The sequence below is a fragment of the Lissotriton helveticus genome, chromosome 1_1, assembly GCF_964261635.1.
Source record: "Lissotriton helveticus chromosome 1_1, aLisHel1.1, whole genome shotgun sequence".
Classification (NCBI taxonomy): Eukaryota; Metazoa; Chordata; class Amphibia; order Caudata; family Salamandridae; genus Lissotriton; species Lissotriton helveticus.
This window is the reverse complement of record NC_136057.1, coordinates 33,277,333-33,301,703: the sequence shown is the minus strand read 5'-3', so window position 1 is coordinate 33,301,703 and position 24,371 is coordinate 33,277,333. Positions and strand designations below refer to the sequence as shown.

At 49.2% G+C, this 24,371-nt stretch overlaps 1 protein-coding gene across 1 annotated transcript in view; it reads left to right on the top strand.

Moving 5' to 3' along the window:
- Positions 1-584: 584 nt before the first annotated feature.
- The window catches only part of LOC144767080 (transmembrane protein 176B-like), a 163,164-nt gene continuing 139,377 nt past the window's right edge, over positions 585-24,371 (top strand). The window contains exons 1-2 of the mRNA XM_078650704.1: positions 585-614; positions 5,411-5,513. Of these exons, the coding sequence (XP_078506830.1) occupies positions 5,445-5,513 (69 nt within the window). The 5' untranslated portion in view covers positions 585-614; positions 5,411-5,444. The remainder of the gene's footprint in view (positions 615-5,410; positions 5,514-24,371) is intronic.

Sequence of the window (24,371 nt, the reverse complement as noted above, 5' to 3'; positions counted from 1 at the left end):
CTGTCTTGGCGTGCAATTTTGTAGCCTACTGCAATGGCCACTGCGATGTTGTGAGTCGGCGTTGGGTTTAACATGGTTTCTGTGAGGAAGAGGAGGTCTGGGGCACTGTTACTGAGCAGAACCCACATTTCAATGGCATGTTTGCTAAGCAAACGGGTGTTGAGAAGCATGTATGTGAGTGTTTGCTGAGATCCTGGTGCAGCGTGTTGTGTGGTGATAGTCTGAGTGGGTGGTGAGGGTATGGGCGACGTATGCAGGTAGGTTGTTGCAAGTGAAGCGGTAGTGGAAGCAGCAGAAAGGTCCTGCCAGGCTGTGTGGCACTGTGCGGCAGCAGCCGGTGGTTTGGCGTCTCAGGTTGAGTGAGCAGACGGTAGCTCCTGTGTAGCGGCGGGGGCTGATCAGACCATGGGTTTTGGTGCTGGGCACTGTCCTGGCACACGGATAGGCACAGACAGGCTTACCTTTGGTGCACCAGTGGCTTGCCGGCTGCGCTTACGGGCAGCAGCTGCCATTAGGTAGGTCCTGGCAGGGGGAGGCGCCCAAGGGGAGCAGTGGGTGGGGCTAGAACTGGCAGGAAGAAGACACTGGAAGAAGCAAGAAAACACAGGAAGCAGGTAAAAGACGTGGAGAAGCGGGGGAGCGCTGGAGAGCAGTGAGGGTGCTGAATGTGCATGAAGGGGCAAGCAGGGAGAAAGAAGAGGAGTGAAGTGGCAATAAAAGAAACAGAGGCTGAAAGTAGAAAATGCACGTAAGGGGGAAAAGGCCCATAGAGAGGCACAAGATTGGAGGCAGGGGGGAGGAGAAGAAAAGAGCAGAAGGATAAAAGTCACTTGGGAGGCGAGAAGAGAGAGACACTGAAATGAAAATAAGAGCGGAAAAGAACAAAGAGTTGAGAAAATTGGGGAGAGGAACTAAAGTATAAAACATCAAGAAAAAGAGAGCCTAGAGCATGGGTACTCACAAACTTTCTCTGTGGGGCCAAATTTACAGTGTGGCTTGTGTCCGATGGCAGCACCGGTGGGGGCGGGGTCAGTGGGGGAGGGGGCGGGGCTAGAGCAACAAAAAAAACTGTGACCATGAGGTTGAACACAGGTCCCTGCAGCGGACTCCTTTGTCCACTGAGCCACCAGACCCGGCACACGCACATCTCTCTCTCTCTCTCTCTGTCTCTCTCTCTCTCTCTCTCTCTCTCTCTCTCTCTCTCTCTCTCTCTCTCTCTCTCTCTCTCTCTCTCTCCCCCAACATCCCTCTCCCTCTCTCCCTCCATCTCTCCCTATTCTCCCTCTGTCTCACTCAGACTGTCTCAATCCCTCTCACTCCCTCTCTCTCCCTCTCTCCCTCCCTCCTCCCTCTGTCTGTCACCCTACTCCCTCCCTCTGTCTGTCCCCCTCTGTCTCCCTCCCTCTCCCTTTCTCTGTCTCCCTCCCTCTCCCTCTCTTTGTTTCCCTCTGTCTGTCTCCCTCTCTTTGTCTCCCTCTCTTTGTCTCCCTCCTCCCTCTGCCTCTCTCCTCCCTCTGTCTGTCGCCCTCTCTCTGTCACCCTCTGTCTGTCTCCCTCCCTCTGTTTGTCTCCCTCTGTCTGTCTCCCTCCCTGTCTCCCTCTGTCACCCACTCCCTTCCCTCTGTCTGTCTCCCTCCCTCTTCTGTCTTCTCTCCTCCTCCCCTGCTTCTCCCTTCTGTCTCTCTCTCTCTCTCTCTCTCTCCCTCCTCCCTGGCTCCCCACTGTCCCTCTCCCCTCCTCCCTCCATCCTCCCTCTCCCTCTGTCTGCACCCCTTTCCTCTCTTCCTCCTCTCTCCCTCCCTCCTCTCCTCCCTCCCTCCCTTTGTCTGTCTCCCTTGTCTGTCTCCCTTCTCCTGTCTCCCCTTTCCCTCCTTCCCTCTGCTCTCCCACTGTCTGCCTCTCTCCCTCCTCTTCTCCTCTCCCTCCCTGTCTCCCTGCCTCCTGTCCTTCCCTCTCTTCCCTCTGTCTGCCTCCCTTTCCCTCCCTCTCTCTGTCTCCCTTCCTTCCTTCCCTCGCTCTCCCTCTGTCTGCTCCCTTTCCCTCCCTCCTTTCCCTCCCTCCCTCCCCCTCTCCCTCTATCCGCCCTCCTTTTCCCTCCCTCCCTCGCCTCTCCCTCCGTCTGCCTCCCTTTCCCTCTCTCCCTCGTTCTCCCTCTGTCTGCCTCCCTTTCCCTCCCTCTCTCTGTCTCCCTTTCCCTCCTTCCCTCGCTCTCCCTCTGTCTGCCTTCCTTTCCCTCCCTCCCTCGCTCTCCCTCTGTCCGCCTCCTTTTCCCTCCCTCCCTCGCTCTCCCTCCGTCTGCCTCCCTTTCCCTCTCTCCCTCGTTCTCCCTCTGTCTGCCTCCCTTTCCCTCCCTCTCTCTGTCTCCCTTTCCCTCCTTCCCTCGCTCCCTCTGTCTGCCTTCCTTTCCCTCCCTCCCTCGCTCTCCTCCGTCTGCCTCCCTTTCCCTCTCTCCCTCGTTCTCCTCTGTCTGCCTCCCTTTCCCTCCCTCTCTCTGTCTCCCTTTCCCTCCCTCCCTCCCTCTCCCTCTGTCCGCCTCCTTTTCCCTCCCTCCCTCGCTCTCCCTCCGTCTGCCTCCCTTTCCCTCTCTCCCTCGTTCTCCCTCTGTCTGCCTCCCTTTCCCTCCCTCTCTCTGTCTCCCTTTCCCTCCTTCCCTCGCTCTCCCTCTGTCTGCCTTCCTTTCCCTCCCTCCCTCGCTCTCCCTCTGTCTGCCTCCCTTTCCCTCTCTCCCTCGCTCTCCTCTGTCTGCCTCCCTTTCCCTCTCTCCCTCTGTCTGCCTCCCTTTCCCTCCCTCCCTCGCTCTCCCTCTGTCTGCCTCCCTTTCCCTCCCTCCCTCGCTCTCCTCTGTCTGCCTCCCTTTCCCTCTCTCCCTCTGTCTGCCTCCCTTTCCCTCCCTCCCTCGCTCTCCCTCTGTCTGCCTCCCTTTCCCTCCCTCCCTCAGTCTCCATCCCTCTACCTCCCTCTGTCACCCTCTTCATCTCACCCTGCCTGTGTGTGCCTGGGCTGAGACAGCTTCCGGGCACACACACACATACACAGCCGCACCCAAGCACTTCACAGGTCTTTAAAAGACCATTTGTATGTTATTGAGGCTTTTTTATTTCACCACTTAGCATCCCTGCAGCTCCACTCTTGACTATCACTGGAATGCCCGGGCCCCCACAGAGCAGCAGAGTCTCAGCGCAGTGTTTGCAGACACTTTACATTTTTTTTTTTTAAACACGGGTAAATTGTCTGCAAGGTCCACGGGCCACCAGGGAATACTTGCCGGGCCGCTGGCGGCCCGCGGCCGTACAATGAGTACCCGTGGCATAGAGCGAGAAAAAACACAAGGAAGAGGGCCAAAGACACAAAAAGGCAATAAAGAGAGGTAAATGAGAGAAAGAGGGACTGAAAATGTCTATGTATCCACCTTAGAAGGTTTTTTGGCCCACCTAAAAGCAGAACTCTCCTCCTAGAATCCACAACATTAAATTCATGAAAATGATACTGATCAAACCACAATAGATGGCCTAATTTTTCAGAAAAAAAATATAATGTATTCCTTTATCTGAGTTACATGAAAAAGTGCTCTACTGGTGCATGACATCCAGGAAAAAGGAAGATCTACGATTTAGTTAGTAGACGTTTTTGTTGGCCCAATGTCAATCAATCAATCAAACCAGATTTATAAAGCACGGGTACTCACCCGCGTGGTCCAAGCTGCTCGGGTGGCATCCCTTGAATAGCCCGGTCTTGAATCCCCTTCTGAACTCCTGAAGAGAGGGTGAATTCCGGAGATAATGGGTGAGGCTGTTCCAGGACTTTGCAGTGAGGTACGAGAAGGAGCGTTCTCCACTGTTGCTTTGGCGGATGCAGGGAGTGTGAGCGATGGAGAGGGTGGCGGATCGCAGGAGCCTGGAGGGTTGGGGGATGCCCAGACAGTGGTTGGTGTATGCTGGTCCTAGGTTGTGTTGGGCTTTGTAGGCATGGGTCAGGATCTCGATTGTAAATGTAAATGTAGTAGTACTTGTATAGCGCACGAATCGACCCCATGAGGGTATCTCGGCGCTTGTACGCATACCGCTGTGGAACCCTTCCTGGCCTTTCCCTGTGAAGTGCCCACTCCTGGGCACCCCCAAGGTGAAGCCAGGCATCCTTAGCATTGTGGGGGCCGTTGTGGAGATTAAGCAAGCTATTGTCCAGAGTTGCAGAGTGGGACCCAGGATTAGATTAGGCACCGAGGCGAGAATTATCAGGTCCGAGGAAAATGAGCCCAAGACCCGCCGAGGCGGGAATTGAACCCTGGTCCCGGGCCAGACCTTTGCATCAGGGTCTGCCGCTCTAACCATTGAGCCACACTTCTCCACAGACAGTAGACAGGAAGCCAGCAGAGTTTCTACAGGTGAGGCCTGATGTGTGTCTGTCTGGGGATGTCGAGGATTGGTCAGGCCGCTGAGTTCTGAATGGTCTGCAGTTTCTTCAGGAAATGGTTGTCAGCATTCGGTTTGTGCCCAGGTAAAATCTTCCCATCAGAAACCTGCAGAGACTTGAGTCCTTATATCTACTAGCTATTTGTGGTGCATTATTTTACTAAATAGGTTCACTTTATTCCTTTGCACAAGTTACCAATGGTGTCACAACTAAGCATGCTATTTTTTAAAGAAATGGTGAGGAGCATGAGGTTGACGGAACTGAGGTGCCTAGCCGGTGTGTAGAAGTTGATGCAACTGTTCAGATAGGTGGGGCCAAATTTCTGTTGTGCCTTGTATGTGTGTTTTATTAGTGTAAACAGAAGGCGCTTGTGTATGGGGAGCCAATGGAGGCCTCTTAGGTGAGTGGCGATGTGGGGGCATGGAGGGAGGTGTAATGTGAGTCTTGCTTCAGTATTCTGGGTGAACTGGAGCCTTTTGGTGAGTTGGGTGAAGATTCTAATGTAGAGTCTGTTTTCTTATTCTAGCTTGCTGGTGGTGAGTGCTTGAGTGATTGTTTGGCGGGTGTTGACGCAGAGATACCTGAAGACTTCCCTGAGGGTCTTGAGGGTGCGGAAGCAGGAAGAGGTGACTGAGTTGACTTGGCTGGCCATCAGTGGTTTGCTGTCAACCAAGATTCCCAGGCTCCTGTCTGGCTGGAAAGGTTGGGCGTGGGTCCGAGTTTGGTTGGCTGCTAGGCCGAGAACCTGAGTGTAGTGTTTCTTAAGAAGTGTACTATCTCGTCTTGTCCGAGTTGAGTTTGAAGCAGTTGGATTTCATTCAGAGGGAGACTTCGCCATGCTCTTGATGAACTTTGCGTGGGTGCTGTTGCTGTCCTTATTATGTATGGGCGAAATTTGTGAATTCGCGGTACACAAATTCTTGCAAAAGTGAATTCGGGGTCCGCAAAATCCGCGAATTTGTGCGAACTTATGGATTTTTTTATTTTTGCATGTTCGCAGGGTTTTTTTCAGTGCGGCTACCGCAAACTTACCCATGCGGTCATTTTTGGACACGGCCATCGTGTTCGCGGGAGGAAAACAACTCGGCAAACTCAGAATCAAGGTAAGTCAATGCAGCGTGCGCGAGATTGTATTTTTGAAGCGCGAACAAGCAAAAAGAATTCGCAAACTTGCGAATTGCAGATTGTTTGGCAATTTTGCGCGATTCGCGGACCGCGAAATTGCCAAAAATCCGCAAATTCCGCGAGCGGAACAAATTTTCAGCCCATGCTTAGTCTTTATAGATTTCCTTGTAAGGTCATGTAGATATTGCAGAATGTGAGGTGATGATACCGGGGTACTCCACAGATGAGCTTGGTTGGTTCGGAGGAGTGGGAGATAGGCTGACTCTCTGTGTGCGCCCTGTGATGAAGCTGATGCATTGAAAGGGTGTGCAGCTGGGGCATGGCTGCCAGGAAGAAAGGGGCAAGAGTGCCCAAGGTCTGTGGTATTTCATAGGATCATGGGGCCTCTTACCCCTACCTCTTCCCAGGTTACTGGCTCACTGTACCATCTCTTTTTGCAGGGGTGGTCCTCGTTACAGAAGTAATAACAGGAGGCCTTTTATAATCTTGTCATTTAAGAGATTTCCCTGTAGACAGAAGAACTGGTGTGCAGCTGCCCCCAGCTCTAAGGGGCATATGAACAATCCCCTATCGCCATCACAACGTCACTGACAATGACGTTGTGATGGCGATAAGGGCCTCGTCTTATTTACAAGACAGCTTTAAGCCACATAATATGGCTGAACGCTGCCTTGTAACTAAGGACCCCTTTCACGCTATGCCTAGTATGAAAGGGGTGGGCGGTGGGTGTTGCGTTGGGCATTCCTCCGCAACACCCACTGATTTTGACATAAATATGGGGCAGCGCTAAAATTAAGACTAGGGAAAACCTGGTCTTAACTTGGCGAAATGAGGAGAAATGCTTTATTTCTCCTCACGTATGCTTCTTCCATGTATGCTGCCTTGTGCAGAGCACATGGAAAAAGAAAAATGCCTTGGTTTGTTTATGTGTATGAAGGTGTCCCTTCCTGCACATAAATAATCTTTAAAAAATTACATTTTGTAACTATCATTTGTGCTGCTTTAAGCAGCACACATTAAAGTGACAAAATACATTTAAAGATTGTTTATGTGCAGGAAGGGACACCTTCCTACACATAAACAATCTTCCGCTGCACGCAAACACCCTTGCACTATGGGGCAAGGGTGCCTGCGTTGGTGCTAGGCTGCTAAACTTGGCAGAGTGGGCTAAAGAATGGTGATGGATTAAACCCAGATCTGTTGACTGGGTGTGAGTGTTTGATTGGTTCGGATGCTCCGTCCATCACCACCCTCTTTTGTACAGCTTTGTTCGCCATGAGTTGGCAGGGTATGCTCAGACGTGAGTCCCTTGCTCACTTTGCCACTGGATTCAGGCAAGCCTCGCTGAAGACGGCTGAAATGCCAGAAACCGGTCCTAGGAAGCTTTTTTCCGGTCCAGGGAAGGCATGGCTTGGCGGTTCGGGCTGGACTGTTCCCATGAGGCACAGGGTCAGACTGATTTGCATATAGCCATGTCTGAACTGGGGTGGCCGAGTGAGCTAAAGAACGGTGATGGATCAAACCCAGATCTTTTGACTGGGTGTGAGTGTTTGATTGGTTCGGATACTCCGTCCATCACCACCCCCTTTTGTACGGCGAGGCTGTTAAACTTAGCATTAGAGCAGGGGGAAACACAGGGCTGCACCACATTATTTTACATATGGTGCAGCCATGCGTTTCTGAAGTGGCAGAGAGAGGCGTTAAACCATGGCTGCTAATGCCTCACTCCACCACTTCTTAGTAGAAATGGCCCTTAGTGTCAGTGTGCAAGATGGCTCAGTGAGTTAAGTGCTGACTGTTGCCATCTGAGCTGGCCTTCAGGTCAGAAACATGAATTCCAGAAAAGACAATGGGACTTTTCATCCTTCCAAGGTCGATAGATTGATTACAAATAAACTATTTAAATGTAGTACCTCTAACCCACAGTCTTGAAAAACAGCAAAACTACACAATACAGAACAAGTTATCATTAGGGCTGCAGACGTGAGGATTTTAGACACTGTGTAAGCTCTTCATGTGGTTGCCGCTGGGGCGTCTATTCAAGAGGTTATGTTTTCTTGACAATTTGTAAGGCTGGTGGGGAATGGCCTGAGATTCCATGGTGTTGTGTTGTGTTTTAGGTCACTGAGATGATCTGACTGCACTGGCCTCTGTGCCTTTGCTTTGTTGATGGTCCTAGATGAAGCAGCTATATTTCTGAGTTTAGGCGTTCACTAGTATTTGCCTGTTTGGCTCCAAGTCATATTTTTTATCACTGTTGGTCTGTGCTCCTGCAGGGTTTGTTCTTGTCTGCTGAGTCTTTGTTGAAGCTGACAAATGCTACATCCTAAACATTGTTTACAGTATCATTCCATTGGGAAAACATCCTTTACAACGCGGTGTTTACACCGTGCGACCTTTACGACGCAGCCATTACAACGCAAGTCATTACTACGACTTGCGCTGGATGGCGCTCTTGCTTAACCCCTTCGGGGCGGATGACGAGCTCAGCTCGTCATGGGCGTAACCTGCGCTACGCGAATGACGAGCTGAGCTCGTCACGTAACGCGGGTTTTTTTAAATCGCAGCGCGCAGCGGGAAAACCGCTAGCGCGCATGCGGTTAAGGAATAGTTTGATTTTCTATTCCAACACCTTCCCTACTGTTACGTGGGCTGGAGTTGGAATAGAAAATTAAAGTAATCCTCAATCCAGCGCCCTCCAACGCAAGTCGTTGTAACGACTTGTGTTGTGAAAACCGCGTTGTAAAGTACCGCAATCAAAATGATCGCGTTGTACTGACGTACATCCTTCCATTGACTATAAGCTTTCTGTTATTAACTCCAATGGGGCGATGTGTTTTTCAACAACATTTAGGATATGATATTCGGCACCACACCCAGAAGATGCACACCCCAACATCCATCCAAAACTCATGAGGAAGCAAGTGAGAGGCCACAGATATGTGAGACTGGATGGGTTGTTTCTACGAGAAGCCCGTCCTCACACCCAGAACTACAATGACCTAATACTGCCACCAACCACACGCAGGGCCCGATTCACGGAATGAACTTAAGACTCAATCCTAAACTTACTACTATTTTGGTATTCACAGAATGCACTTTCTACTTTTGGTATTCACAGAAGTTAGGATTTTGTCTTAAGTTTGTCTTAAGACAAATTTAAGACAAACTTAAGACAGACTTAAGACAGTCTTAAGACAGACTTAAGTTAGGATTGTGTCTTAAGTCTGTCTAAGTCTGTCTTAAGTCTGTCTTAAGTTTGTCTTAAGTCTGTCTTAAGTTTGTCTTAAGTCAAATTTAAGACAAAATCCTAACTTCTGTGAATACCAAAAGTAGTAAGTTCATTCTGTGAATGCCAAAAGTAGTAAGTGCATTCTGAAAATACCAAAATAGTAGTATGTTTAGGACTGAGTCTTAAGTTCATTCTGTGAATCGGGCCCGCACTGTGCAACCTCCACTCCAGCAATGCCTAGAACGTTACTAGGCGAAGCATTCTAATGGTGCACGGATCTCTTAGTAAAATCATCAAATAGATTTTCCTATTTGTTGTAGGGACCTTTGTTAGTTGACTTAAACGTTGTAAAGGAGTTAAAATCAGAAATCTATTTCCAATTTGTGAAGCCATTGCGACTCCACGATGAAGGTCAAAAATCAATCAATTCAGTGATATGGATTTATTTCAGGACATTAATCCATCCAGTATATACGCAACGTAGAAATAAATTCAGAAGGTGTAGCAATACAGTTTGAAAGTTAAAATGTGCCAGTAAGGTAAATCCTAATTAAGGGGTAGATGTATCAAGCCTTTTGCGAATCGCAAAGGCCGAAATTCGGAATGTATTAAAAAATCGCAAAATAAGGAATCCCAATAATTTGCGATTCCTTATTTTTCTTAAGCATTTAAGGAATCGCAAATTTTGCGATTCCTTAAATGCGATGTATGTGGGATTTTGAAATTGCGAATTTGGGTTAAGAAATCGCAAATTACCACCAACTTGTAGTTGGTGGTAATTTGTGATTTCATTTAAAAATGCCCTATTTGGCATTTGTGAAGGTGGCATGTGTCGCAGGTACATGCCCATAGGGCATGTATGTGCGCCATATGCACACACATGTAAATTTCAGGGGTGCAGCAGGGTGTCTTTGAGACACCCCTGCACCCTTGAAATTATTCTCAATTTGCGAATTCGCAAACTGTGATTCGCAAATTAAGAAATATTTCGCAATCATTCCTATGGGCCTCCTGGCCCATAGGAATGCATGGGAAATTATTCCTTATTTGTGAATTCGCAAATAAGGAAGACTAAGAAATCGCTAAAAAATTGCGATTTTTTACATACATTCCATTTTGCGATTTCTAAATAGCGATTCCTTAAAAATCGCTATTTAGAAATCGCAAAATGGAATTTTGATACATCTACCCCCAGATGAGATACAAAATAGTAACCTCCATAATGCAACCAACTCCAGTTGTTGCAATAAGCTGTTCCATAAAGAAACTTCCCTTTTCTAATTGAAACATAGGTTGACACCAGATTATCTAAAGGGGATATCCAGCCGGGCGCACAGAAGTTGTCATCATAGAGACGAGCTTCTGTAGTTCAGAGAAATGAGAGGAGTGCTGAGCATGAAGCTTTACACTCGGGGAAACCTCCCTATCAGAGTCAAGGCAAAGTCCGCCTAACTAGCTATAAAAACATCAATTAAATATAACAGTAGCTTCAAAAACATCCTTATCTCTCTCCTACCACCAAGAGCCAATCCAGTTTGAGGGGAGTCAAACTGCTCTCTGAGGGGCATATTAGCAACAAATAGCGATATTTATCGCTAAATGCGCTTAGCGCATTCTTTTTTATCGCTGCCTATCGCTGGATTTCATTGCAGAGATAACATGCTATTAGCAACGTTTATCCCTAATGCGATAAAATATCCGGCGATAGCAGCTCAATGCGTGAATATCACTGGAAATCTAGCGATATTCAGGCATTATCGCTAATGGGGTCTTAACCTGAATATCCGCCTCCCATTGGATATTTAGGTTAAGTCATGGTCTGAGCAGGCGTTAGGTTCTGGCGATATTCGCGCTTAGCGTGACTTTTTTAATCGCTTCGCCTGCCTTGCTAATAGGTGATAGCGATGTTAGCGACTGCTTTCAGTCGCTAACAGGTTGGGAACGCCCGCTTTGCATGTCATTAGCGATAAATATCGCTGACATGCAAAGTGGGCCACAAACCGGTCGCTATCGCCTAAAAGCTGTCGCTAACTGCTGTTAGCGGCAGCTTGCTAATAGGGCGATAAAATTATCGCCGCTTTAGCGGGAAAAAGTCCTGCTAAAGCGGCGATGTTGCCCTTGCTAATATGCTCCTGAATTCTCATCTCCTCCGAATTCGGCATGCAGCCGGTAGCCTTAGACATCTCATCCTCCCGGTACGCCGTAAACACCTTTCACCATCATTTCTCCGATATTGTTGCCAACTTCCTCCCCGCAGGCCTCACTATTGGTCGTGTAATGCAAACAATAAGCCTTTCTGTAACTAACGAGAAGCATTACAACAATCCTGCAGAAGATAGTATCAACACACTGGCAAATTAAGGTAAGCTTTTCAAGTACGGTCTCATGTCAAGTTAGGCTCTCTCAAAAATCAAAATGGATGCCTGTTACAAAATTGATTATATATATATGTGAATATGCAAAACATGGTTACAGCAGTCAACTAATCAACTTCAATACTCGTACGTATAAATCTTTAGTGTTGCAATGGATATACTCTATTAATGCTTTTAATGTTATAGTGGTGTACGAGGGATTCGTGGACACATAAGAACTGGGTTTTATTTTGGACAGACTAATAACCTCCAGGCACGTTTGTGCTTGAATCCACTGCACTCCTGAACTGTCAAGGCCCAATCTTCGTCCTAGCCAACCCCCACAAGGTCTTGGAGAAAGAAATAACAGATCAAGTATCTCTTAGCACAGCTGAAAGCCTCTCCCACTTTGGTATTTTAAGTTCATATTAGTTCAAGATGAGGACATATGTCTGTGCCAACCAGATACGCCAGGGCAGCGTATTTTACAGTCCGTAGCGTTGCCAGGAATCCCCTATCCAAAAGGAAAAGCAAAATGAAAGTTGGGATCCATAACTCGCCGCCTGCCACCTGATGAGCCACATTACACCGTGGCCTTCCCCAACGGTGTGTGCCATATTTTGGGGGAGGGGAAGACCCAGCCCACCCCTTTGCTCACGCCCCATAATGATCCGGAGCCTGCCAGGCAACCCCCGGTTGCTCAGGTCCACAACCGCCCATAGGACTAACGGGGCGCCGTCGCTCCTCCAGGGTCCCACGCGAGGACCTCCCTGTGGATATTTGACCTTTGCACCCTTGTTGCTCTTCTGCAGAGGGTACCCATATGTACCTTACAGCCTCTGGATCGCCCTGTAACTCCGCCTGCAACACAAAAGAATACATTAGACAAACCCCCCCCCCCACACCCCGCTTGAACACTGGGTATGCGGTAGGGAGGGAAACGGCGTCGGTGTAGTGGGCCGAGAGGTTGCCTAGAGGGCGGGGAGTGGTAGATGTACCTCATCCCCCACCCCCACTCTCCCCGGAAGTGACGCGCAATACCTGGACCCCTGAGGGTCCCAAACACTGGGAGGCTGCCTCCTGTTCCTCTTGTGGCACTAATAGGCTGCCCTTTTAGCGGGCCTCCTTCGTGCACCCCGGGCAGCCTGCATTATCCTCGTTGCATTTTCATGTTTTCAGTATTTCTCTTGTTTCTTGCATTTCTACGTTTTCAGAATGTGGCTCTCTTGTTCTGCTCTGTTTCAGGCCCCTCCTCTGCTGAATTTTCCCTGTTTCCGTCTGCTCCAGCGTCACTTCCTGTTTTTGCATTTTCAGCTTTTCCATGTCTCTTCCTCTGCAGGGTTCACTCTTGCTGCTTCTCTTCTTCAACTGTGTGTCCAGTCTGCTGTGACTGTTGGTTTGCAGGGTTTTCAATGTGGTCCTTTTACTCTGGCCACATGCACGTTCTTTGAACATGTCTCCACTTTAAGTGCCCTCCCGATGGTTGGTGGAAGCGGGTCGCAGACAGAAAGCACACGTCACAAATGGGTTTCACTTACTCTTATACCAACCAGCACAACTCCACAAAATTATTATGTTTTAAATCAAGCAGTAAAGTCCCCCAGGTTGAAGAAACTGACCAGTGAAACATCTGCAATTCTATTGGATCGATGAACCTGCATTGTTAAGCAGTGAATGCGTGATTTGCGTCAGAGGTGCTAATGTTTTGAAAGAAAGGGCTACTAACTACTCGGATACGTTCTGAACTCTAATCTTCTACCGACAGGTAGTAGTGACCAGGTTATGCAAGGGTACTTTTCATGGATCTCATGGGCCACTCTTTCTGCCAGGAACATCACAGTGAGTTAAAACACAAGCACATTATGGTAACAACTATTATTCGTTGTTATCCTGCTAGAGAGCCCGACTGCATGTGTACAATCGTATTACCGATGAATCGCTTGTGTTTTGGTGTTCCAATCGCAGAGTTTTGCCCTTTGAAATTAACGGGTCTTCTTTATGTTATTTCCTTGTGGCTGCTCTGTTTTTGCAAGTGTTGTCTGCAAAGAACAAAGGCCCAGATGCATGAAAGGAAAATCTGGTCGCAAAGGGGCAGATTCTCAGAATCTGCCCCTTTGCGACTGGTATTTTTGCATTTGGGATGCATCATCCCAAAAGACAAACAGCCTGATTCATCAAGCCGAATTGCGCTCGCAAAGGGCCAGATTCTGAGAATCTGGCCCTTTGCGAGCGCAATTTTTGCATTTGGGATTCATCATCCCAAATGCAAAAATCGGTAATTGCTAATTCGCTGAATTGCGAGGAATTACATTTAAGGAATCTCTATTTGAGATTCCTTAAATGCAATTCATCAACCATTTTTAAATTGCTAATTCGCAATTTCGGGCCGCTATTTACCGCGAGGTCAAAACTCGTGGTAAATAGCGAAAACTTAGAAAAATGCTTTTAAAAGCATTTTTCTAAGTTGCATGTTGCACACACACATATCCTTTGGACATGTGTGTGCGCAACACCGGTTTCGATTTGCATTTAAGGGGTGCTACAGGGTGTCCTTTGGACACCCCTGGCACCCTTTAAATCGCTATCTTATTTGCGATTAGCAAATTGCTAATCGCAAATAAGGAATACTCCCCATTCATTCCTATGGGCCTTTTGGCCCAAAGGAATGAATGGAAAGTTATTCCTTATTTGCGATTAGCAATTTGCTAATCGCAAATAAGGAATGTGTAGGAATCGCATTTCTTTATGCAATTTCTACATGAATCTTGTTTTGCAAGTCCTTAATAGCGATTCGTTATGAATCGCTATTAGGGGCTCGCAAAACGAGAGAATGATGAATCAGGCTGAAAATCGCAATTTAAGGAATTTCTAAATTAAGATTCCTTAAATTAAGATTGCATTTAAGAATCCCAAATTGAGATTCCTTAAATGCAATGCATCAAAGTAAAAAAATTAGCGATTTCGCTAATAGGAGTAGCAAATTACCATGAATTTGAACTTCATGGTAATTTGCAAAAACTTAGAAAAATGCACTTTTGTGCATTTTTCAAAGTTTCATGTTGCGCACACACATGCCCTTGGGGCATGTGCGTGCGCAACATATGTGCACAGATTAATTTCAGGGGTGCAACAGGGTGTCCTTTGGACACCCCTGCACCCTTGAAATTGCATTCTCAATTTGCGATTCGCTAATTGCTAATCGCAAATTGAGAATGTCTTCCCATTCATTCCTATAGGCCCATAGGAATGAATGGGGAGGTATTCCTTAATTGCGACTCACAATTTGCGAGTCGCAATTAAGGAATATTAAGAAATCGCAATTTTTTAAGCCATTTCTTCATGCATAGCCTTTTGCTATTCCTTATTAGCGAATCCTTATTTTTCACTAATAAGGAATCGCAAAATGGATGCTTGATGCATCTGGGGGAAAGTGTGGATTTTGCTTTGCTATTTCGTTCTTCTTGCCTATCTATCCTCAACACTTCAATTTTTCCCTAGAGCTGGCTGTCTGGTGTCTGGTATAAACAAGTCAAAACACTTGAAAAGACTTTCAGAAACGTATAGTGCACAACTATTAACCAAGCTAAAACTAACAACAAAAAAACGGCTTATTATTAATGAAAAATGCAAAACCTGTGCATTTGCCAATGCTTGTTTTAGTGTGCTGCTATGGCTTGCCAGCAACGCCCTCTCTTAAAACTCTTCCAGGGCCATTGTTTGTCGACATGAGGGGAAATAAAAAGCCGTGGCTCCAATCCAGACCCAGCGTCCTGAGCTGACCCTGCACCGCAACAAATGGCGTCTGTCCAGGGGGAGGGACAGACAGACTATTTTTCCGTGTTTATCCGGCCCCGAAAGAGCATCTGGAACGTGTGCACAACCCAAGGTTAATAATGGTATTACGGCGCCCTCTACAGGCGCAGTGCTGAAATGCTCTCAGAGGCCAGCTATAAAGGGTGCCAATGCATAGATTCAGGGAAGATTCCCAGAGTGGGCTCCAAGAGGGAGGGCTTAATTTGTAAAGAATAACGGCCAGATGTGCTAGGTAGGTGTTTGTATTTACCAAATAGCAAAGCTTTGCGATTTGCTATTTGGTAATGGCAAACAGCAATGTGCACTTGCATGTATAACACATTTCCAGTGGTTCTCAAATAGACTTACCTCACCAATATTCATTTTTGAGGTAGGTCTCAGTTTGCGACGCATTGGGAATTGCTTACATCACAGGGATGGTGGCCTGCTGGGGTCAGCACACCACCATGTCTGTGATTGCTTTTTTTTATTTTAAATGCAGCCTTGTAGTAATTCTCCAGTCAAAGTTTATAAAAATAAATATAGTTTATTGGCAGCACGAATGACATCCTTCTCAGTTCCCAGCCAAAGCTTCTCTGAGCTGGTACATTTTAACTACCTTCAATAACAATTCTGGAATGCAGATGACACTTGAAAGAAAGCATGTCTCATGCCATGTCTCATGCACTGGCATGCGACTTAAAGATACATTTAAAGTGACAGGCAAGAATATAACACATCTCCCTTTTTTATAAAATAACGTAAATAAATAACAATGACCTCTATGATCATAACATTGTATAACCTTGAATTAATAAAAAATTTTAAGCATAGAATAAAAGACAACTTTAAGTATGAGCAATATTAATTGACATATCTTTTAGGAACATTGATAACACGTTTAGTATCCTTCACTCTTTGAGCAATAGAATTATCTGCTAGCAAAACTTTTGGTTCATTAGACAAATTACTTTTATCACTCATGACGGTACATTTAGCTAATTTTCTTATATTCCAATATTTACCATCCTGAGTCATAACACTATTGGCAAAAATCTTTTTGATCTGAATGGGGTCACTAAACTTGTTAGTACCTTTGGACAACAAACCAGGTCTGAGAATTCTCACCCATTCTCCTACTTGAAACTCTTGGGATTTTGTGTTCCACTTTTTGTCATACCATTCTTTTGTTTTGAACTGTTTATTCTCTACACGTTTGGCAACCTCATCTATATTAACTTGGTCAAAAGAAAACTGATTGCATTTCTCTTTTAGCCACCACGGTAACATTCTTGAGGCTGGATTTCGACCTTTAAACAACTTAAAAGGACTTACCTCAGTAATTGTGTGAGGTGTAATACGGTATGTCCAAAGCCTTTCCCTTAAAGCACTTACCCAAGAAATTCCAAACTTGACAGATTCCACCACAAAATTCTTCAGCACCCGATTGAATCTCTCAACTTGACCATTTTCATGGGGTTCGTATAATGAAGTAAATCTGTGAATAATGTTACAGTTCTTGAGAAAGTGTGCCATTTCACCAGATGTCAATTGAACCCCATTATCAGATACTAAAATAGAAGGACACCCTTCTCTAGTAAAAACTTCTTTGAAAAAACCAATTACAGTTTCAGTAGAAGCCTTAGGGACAAACTTCACCTCTGGCCATTTGGAGTGGTAGTCCACTATAACTAAAGCATAACGTGAAGATTCAGGTAACATGTTGAAAGGACCTGATATGTCAAAAGCAATCTTTTGCCATGGTTCTGAAGGCCATTTAACAACTTTGAGGGGTGGAGTATATACTTTTAACATTCTTTCTTTACACACACACTCTTGGCACTCTCTAACTGTCCTGTCAACAAATCTATCGATCCCTGGCCACCAAAATACAGAGCGAACTAATCTTTTCATGGAAGAAATACCAGGATGTGTATCATGTGCAATTTGTAAAATGATGTCTTGCATGCCCTCTGGAGGAATACATTTCCCAGATTTAAAAATGAAACCAGAATCCAGTTCCAACTCATCTAAAACATTGTAAAATGGTATTAACTCTGAACTAACAACATTCTTATTTGGCCAACCATTTTGAATGTAATTTACTAAATCTTTCCATCTGGAATCTTTTTCTATACAGGCTTTCCAATCAGATTCAGACACTTTCTTGAACTTTCCTTGTAACACATCTTCAATAACTAGAACAAATTCACTATCTTCAAATTTTTCCTGTATAACACAAACTTCCTCACCTTTGCATGGCAAACGTGATAAACAATCTGCCGTAACATTTTTCTTTCCTGGAACATAGACTGTAACGAAATTATATTCTTGTAACCTCGAAGTCAGCCTCGCAATTCTGGCTGTGGAGTTCCACCCTCCACCTACCGATAAAATATTAACTAAAGGCTTGTGATCCGTTCTTAAGGTGAATTTTGATCCCCAAATATAAAGTCTAAAATGCTCAATGGCCCAAACGCACGCTAATAACTCCTTTTCTATCACAGAATATCTACGTTCACAGTCATTTAAAGTTCTCGAAGCAAATGCCACATTCCATTCCTCGCTACCCTCTCTTTGTGATAGTACTCCACCCAAACCATATAGACTGGCATCAACGGTAATGATACATTCCTTGTTGATTCTGAAAGGTTTGAGATTAGGGGCTTTAACTATATCATTTTTGATTTCGTCAAAAGCTTGTTGTTGGGCATCAGACCAAACGTATTCTGCCCCATGCCTCAACAATCTTCTTAAAGGTTCCATCTTACTGGCAAATTTGTCTACAAATTTGCTGTAATACTCACACATGCCAGCAAAAGATAGTAACTGATCCTTATTTTCTGGTACTGGAGCTTTGACAATGGCTTTTACATTGGATTTTTTCGGAAATACTCCTTTACCAGACAAGGTATGTCCTAGATATTCTACTGATTCTTGAAACAATTTGCACTTGTGTGCTTTTACAGTTAAACCATTGTTCTGTAACCTTTTACATACTTCTTGTAAATGAATTTCATGCTCTTGAGTGTTTTTTGAGAACACTAAAATATCATCTTGAAAGCACTTCACGTATTTATCTATATCTCTGAAAATGTGAAACATCACTCTTTGAAAGACCGATTGTTAGACGGACCGGGAGGGTCGGCCGAGGATAAGGGGAGAGGTCTCCGGGGAGAGCCGTCTCCAGTGAATCGTACAGACAAGTAACTTCCCCCCCACAGACGGACACCACACAATGATAAAGTTCAACGATACTTTATAGGCAATTCTTCAAGTACGGTAGAATGGTACAAGGAGGTCTGGACTCAGGGGTCCCCTCTATTCTGGTCTCTGTTTGGGAAAAGGGTAGCGGGACAGTCTTGTTACCAAAGAGATGGAAATAGCTCTCAATCCTCGAGCTCGGTGGTGTAGATGAAGGGCGGCCGCGGCGGAGCCAGCAGGTCCCGAGATGGATGAAGGAAGACGACGGTCCGCGGCAGAGCCAGCAGGTCCCGATGAAGGTGGTGGTTACAAACGGTCCGCGGCCACGCCAGCAGGTCCCGACGACGATGAAGGATAGGGTGGTTCCCAAAGCCGCGGCAGCGCCAGCAGGCAAGACGAGGGTGCACAAGACAGAGCTACGGCAGCGCCAGTAGTCCGTCAAGGATGAGTTCTTCTTTGCGTCTCTCGACTCCAAGATACAACTCCCGTCCGGCTCTGGAGCTGCCCCAGTTATAGGGCTGGTGTGCTTTGATGTCCGGACCCTCGCACTTGGAGGTCGGGAGGTCCGGGATGAGGGGGTTCAGACACCCAGCAGGGGGGTGGAGCCAGCGCCCGGGGAGGCGATGGGCGAGCGGTACTTGGCGGGGGAGAGCCATCGACACCTCTTGCTCCCATTGACTGACCAAGTAGCCCGCTCACCTCCTGGGTGGATGTTGGTGCCGGAATGTCTGAGGCCTGGCCAGGCCCAGGGTTGAGGTCGATCGGGGGCCAGGCGGCCTCGTGGTGGAGTGTCCAAGATGGCGCCCAGGATGGGCGCGCAGGCCGGTAGTGGGTCGGCCTACGCGGTCAACAGGTTCGAGTGTAGGGGTCCCTGCGGGGACGGTGGTCGTGCAATGGTGGTGTGTGGTACTTGCGTGGCTGGTTCGGGCCTGGTTGGGCCGGGGGAGAGCGGCCCTTCATGTGGCCTGTCCAACATGCGTCCCCCCCAGCTGAAGGCGGGGAGAGTTACCCATTCTCTTGGGGACTCTTCTCGTCGAGGCGGAAGAACCGGGACAGGCCATCTGCGTTGGCGTGATCTGGCCCAGGCCGATGTTCAACTGTGAAGTCCATCCCTTGTAGGGAGATGGACCAGCGTAGTAACTTCGGGTTTTCCCCCCGCATCTGCATCAGCCACTGCAGGGGTCGGTGGTCGGTCTGTACCCGAAAGGGTGTGCCAAAAAGGTAGGGCCGGAGCTTCTTGAGGGCCCATACCACCGCGAAGGCCTCCCTCTCTATGGTGCTCCAGCGTTGTTCCCGTGGTAGGAGTCGCCGGCTGATGAAGGCCACCGGCTGATCACGGCCTTCGGTGTTCACTTGAGACAGGACTGCCCCAATGCCATGGTCGGAGGCATCCGTCTGGACGATGAACTCCCGGCTGTAGTCGGGGGCCTGGAGCACAGGGGCGGAGCACATGGCGGCTTTCAATTGTTCAAATGCAGCTTGACACTCTGGGGTCCAGTTGACTTTTTGGGGCTGATTTTTTGACGTGAGCTCTGTGAGGGGCCTCACGATAGTACCATAGTCTTTCACGAACCTTCGGTAATAGCCCGTGAGGCCCAGGAAGGCTCGTACCTCGGTCTGGGTAATGGGGGGCTGCCAGGACTGGATGGCGGCAATTTTTAGCTGCAGAGGGGCCACCAGGCCGCTTCCCACCTGGTGCCCGAGGTAGGTTACAGACCCTTGCCCAATTTGACATTTGCTGGCCTTGATCGTGAGGCCCGCTTGCTGAAGGGCGTGCAGCACTGCTCGGAGGTGGTGGAGGTGCTCGGACCACTGGTTGCTGTATACAGCGATGTCGTCTAGGTAGGCGGCGCTGAATCCTTCGAGCCCCGCCAGGACCTGATTGACGAGCCGTTGGAATGTTGCTGGGGCATTCTTCATGCCGAAGGGCATGACTGTGAAATGGTAATGGCCATCGGGAGTGGAAAAGGCAGAACGTTCTTGTGCCCGGGGTGTGAGGCCGATTTGCCAGTAGCCCGCCGTCAGGTCGAAGATACTGAGGTAGCGGGCAGCTCCCATGCGGTCGATTAGTTCATCTGCCCGGGGGATGGGATGTGCGTCTGTCCTGGTGACCGCATTCAAGCCCCGGTAGTCGACGCAGAACCGGAGTTCTGGTGTGGTGCCGGGGGCAGCTGCTTTGGGGACCAGTACTACAGGGCTGGCCCAGGGGCTGTCTGAGGGCTCGATGACCCCGAGCGTGAGCATTTTGGCTACTTCCTCCTGGATGCAGGCCCGTACCCGATCTGGCACGCGGTAGGCCCGGTGGCGGATAGGGGGGCTGTCCCCCGTGTCCACATCGTGCGTACACCAGGAAGTGACACCTGGGGTGAGGGAGAACAGGCTGGCGAATTGTGACAGGAGAACTGGGCACTCCTGGTGTTGCTCTCGGGTGAGGGCCTCTGAGAGTCGGACCCCCTCTACGGAACCATCTTTCTCCCGCGTTCGTAGGAGGTCCGGGAGGGGCTCGGAGTCCTCTTCCGCCCCATTGTCTGTGGCCATCAGGAGGCTGAGTTCTGTCCGTACAAAGTGCGGTTTCAGTCTGTTAGCGTGGAGGACCCGGAGGGGGTTCCGGGAAGATTCCAAGTCGATGAGATAGGTAGCCGGACCCTTGCGCTCGACCACTTTGAAGGGCCCTGTCCACTTGTCTTGTAGGGCGCAGGGTGCGGTGGGGGACATCACCCATACCTGTTGCCCAGGTTCAAATTCGATGGAGGAGGCATTCCGGTCATACCACCTTTTCATGTCCTCTTGACTGGCCTCTAGGTTGGCTTTTGCTAGTCCTCGGAATCGCCGGGTCTGGTTGCGGAGTGTTAGGAGGTAGCGGAAAACATCTGGTGGGTTCTTTAGAGGGGGCATCTCCCAGCCTTCCTTAACTAGGCTGAGCGGCCCGCGCACGGGGTGTCCATATAGCAGTTCAAGTGGGCTGAAGCCCAGGGACTTCTGGGGAACCTCTCGATATGCGAAGAGGAGGCACGGCAGCAGCACATCCCACTGGCGACGGAGGGGCTCTTCCAACCCCCCGATCATCCCTTTGAGCGTGCGGTTGAACCGCTCAACGAGGCCGTTTCCTTGAGGGTGATAGGGGGTCGTGAACCGGTAGGTAACCCCGCACTGTTGCCAGAGAGATTTCATATATTTCAAAATAAAGTTCGTGCCTCTGTCACTGACGACCTCCCGGGGGAAGCCCACCCGGGAGAAGATCCCCATCAGAGCCCGGCCGACTACCGGGGCTGTCACAGTCCGCAGGGGAACAGCCTCCGGGTAGCGGGTGGCGTGGTCCACTAGCACCAGGATGAATCGATGGCCTTGTTTTGTGCGCGGGTCCAGGGGCCCTACGATATCGATTCCGACCCTCTCGAACGGGGTGGTGACCACGGGAAAAGGTTGCAGGGGGGCTTTCAGTTTGCGGCCGCTCTTCCCACTGGCTTGGCACGTGGGGCAAGATCGGCAATGCTGGTGTACATTGTCCCTCATTTTGGGCCAGAAGAAGTGGGTCACCAGGCGGCTATAGGTTTTGTCTTGACCCAAGTGTCCTGCCAGGGGGACATCGTGGGCCAGGTTTAGCAGAAAGTCTCTAAAACGGAGGGGTACCACTAGGACTCGGCTGGCCCCCAGCTCCGCGATTCTTTGCTCACTGTACAGCAGATCATTGTCCCAGTAGACCCAGTGAGTTCCGGAGGTATCCCCTGCGCTTTGGGCTAGCGCTTGCTGGCGGAGTCCCTCGAGGGAGGGACAGGTCTTTTGTTCTTGGCGAAATTGTTCTTGCGTGGGCCCCCCCTCTTGAGGCCACTGGTCGAGGTTAGCGAGGTCTGGAGGTTGAGCTGGTTCGGGGGGGACGTCACGGTCGGTGGTTTCGGCGGGGGCGACCGGAGGCGGTGGCGCCGGCCATTCGAGTTCCTCTGGGCGGGTGTTGGCACGGGCGGTCATGGACCGGGTGGTGACGCACGCCCAGTCCGGGACGCCCAGCATCCCCAGGTGCTCTTTTCGTTCGACTGCTGCCCATGGAGAGCTTTCCAGGTCATTACCCAGGAGGCAGTCTACGGGGGCATCATCTCGGACCGTCACCTTCAACATGCCGGAGACCCCTCCCCATTCGAAGGGGACGCAGGCCATCCGACACAGACTTTCTGAGTTATCGGCTGAACGTACAGGGCAGAGAATGTTTGGTAAGTATTGTTCGGGGGTCACCAGGTGACAGCGGACGGCTGTTATACTGGCCCCAGTGTCACGAAGGGCTTCAGCCCGGCGTCCATTGATGCCCACCCATTGGCTGTACTTCTGGGTATTAGCGGGTAGGGGGACCCGCGGGACCATGTCTCTCCCCCCTAGGCAGGCGAGAGCCATGGCGGCTGGCTCCCATTCTTGGTGTTCCTGTTCATATTCTTCTTGTTCCTCTGAGATCTGTTCCTCCCCCAGAGCAGCAGCGGCTACTTGGCGGGGTCTTGGGCTCTGGTACTGGGGGCAGTTTGGGTCGTTTGCATAGTGTCCGACTCGTTGGCATCGATGGCAGGTAACATTGGCTCGATGTCCCGGTCGCGCTGGGGTGCTGCCCCGGTTGGCCGGGGGGGTGGGGCTGGTAATGGGGGTGACCGGAGCGTTGCTTCTTCCGCGTCCTTGGCCTCCACCTCCTCGGGGACGGTGCTGACCATTGTTGTTCCGGTTCTGTTCGGAGGACCCATTTCGACTCACTCTGGTGATCTCCCACCGGTCTGCTTCGGCTGCGAGCTGCCGGGGATCCGTTAACTTGCTGTCGAGGAGGTGCTGACGAAGTTCAATGAAGCAATTGTTCGACAGATGCTCCCATACCATAAGATTGAACAGTTGTTCGTAGGTTGTGACCTTGCTTCCTTTGATCCAGCCCTCGAAGGCTCGGCTAAAGTAATTGACATAGTCCACCCAAGTTGTACCTGGGATGCGGGTGCAGTCTCGGAACCTCTGACGGTACATCTCGGGTGTGAGGCCATAGCGGGTGAGGAGTGCAGCTTTCATATGGTCATAGGAGGTCATCTGGTGGTCCGGGAGTTGCAGCAGGGCGTCGCGGCCCTCATTGAGGAATCTCCCCCACAGACCGGCCCCCCAATCGCTTCTATCGATCCGGTGTGCAGTCATAGCGATTTCATAGGCCTTAAACCATTGCTGGATGTCGTCCTCTCGGAAGTATTCTCGGACGACATCCTTGGGGATGTGTACCTTCTTCTCTGTTGCCCCTGGAGTGTGGGGTTGCTCGGGCACCCCTGCTTCTTTATTCTGTTTGCGTAGGTCGATTTCAGCTAATTTCCGCTCATGTTCATATGCCAGTTTCTTTTCCTCGAGCTCCCTTTGTCTCTGTTTCTCCTCTCTTTCTTCTCGGAGACGCAGGTGCTCTAAGTTGATTTTCTGTTCGGCCAACTTTAGTTCAACGTCCATTTTGAGCCGGGCCATTTCCAGCTCGTGTAGTCGGGTTCTTTCTCGTTCCTGGATCTCGTCTGGCGAGAGACCCGTTCTTCGTTCTTCAGGGGCCATGGGGGTTTGTGCTGCGATGTCTTGATCGGGGGTTCCGGCAGCCCCGGTTTCTGCCCAAGATTCCAGGGCCTGCTTAAAGTCATCTTTGGTATTTAGTCCGGTGGTAGCGATACCTAATTCGATACAGAACTGTTTAAGTTCACGATGGCTGTACTCGTCCAATTTCTCCATCTGGAATTTCTCCGTTGATCCGCTGTCTTTAGTTGACATCGTGATTCGCCGTGGGGTGAGCTACTCTCTGTACGGTTTATGCGGTGATTCGGATCCCGTCGCTGGCCACCAATGTTAGACGGACCGGGAGGGTCGGCCGAGGATAAGGGGAGAGGTCTCCGGGGAGAGCCGTCTCCAGTGAATCGTACAGACAAGTAACTTCCCCCCCACAGACGGACACCACACAATGATAAAGTTCAACGATACTTTATAGGCAATTCTTCAAGTACGGTAGAATGGTACAAGGAGGTCTGGACTCAGGGGTCCCCTCTATTCTGGTCTCTGTTTGGGAAAAGGGTAGCGGGACAGTCTTGTTACCAAAGAGATGGAAATAGCTCTCAATCCTCGAGCTCGGTGGTGTAGATGAACGGGCCGCGGCGGAGCCAGCAGGTCCCGAGATGGATGAAGGAAGACGACGGTCCGCGGCAGAGCCAGCAGGTCCCGATGAAGGTGGTGGTTACAAACGGTCCGCGGCCACGCCAGCAGGTCCCGACGACGATGAA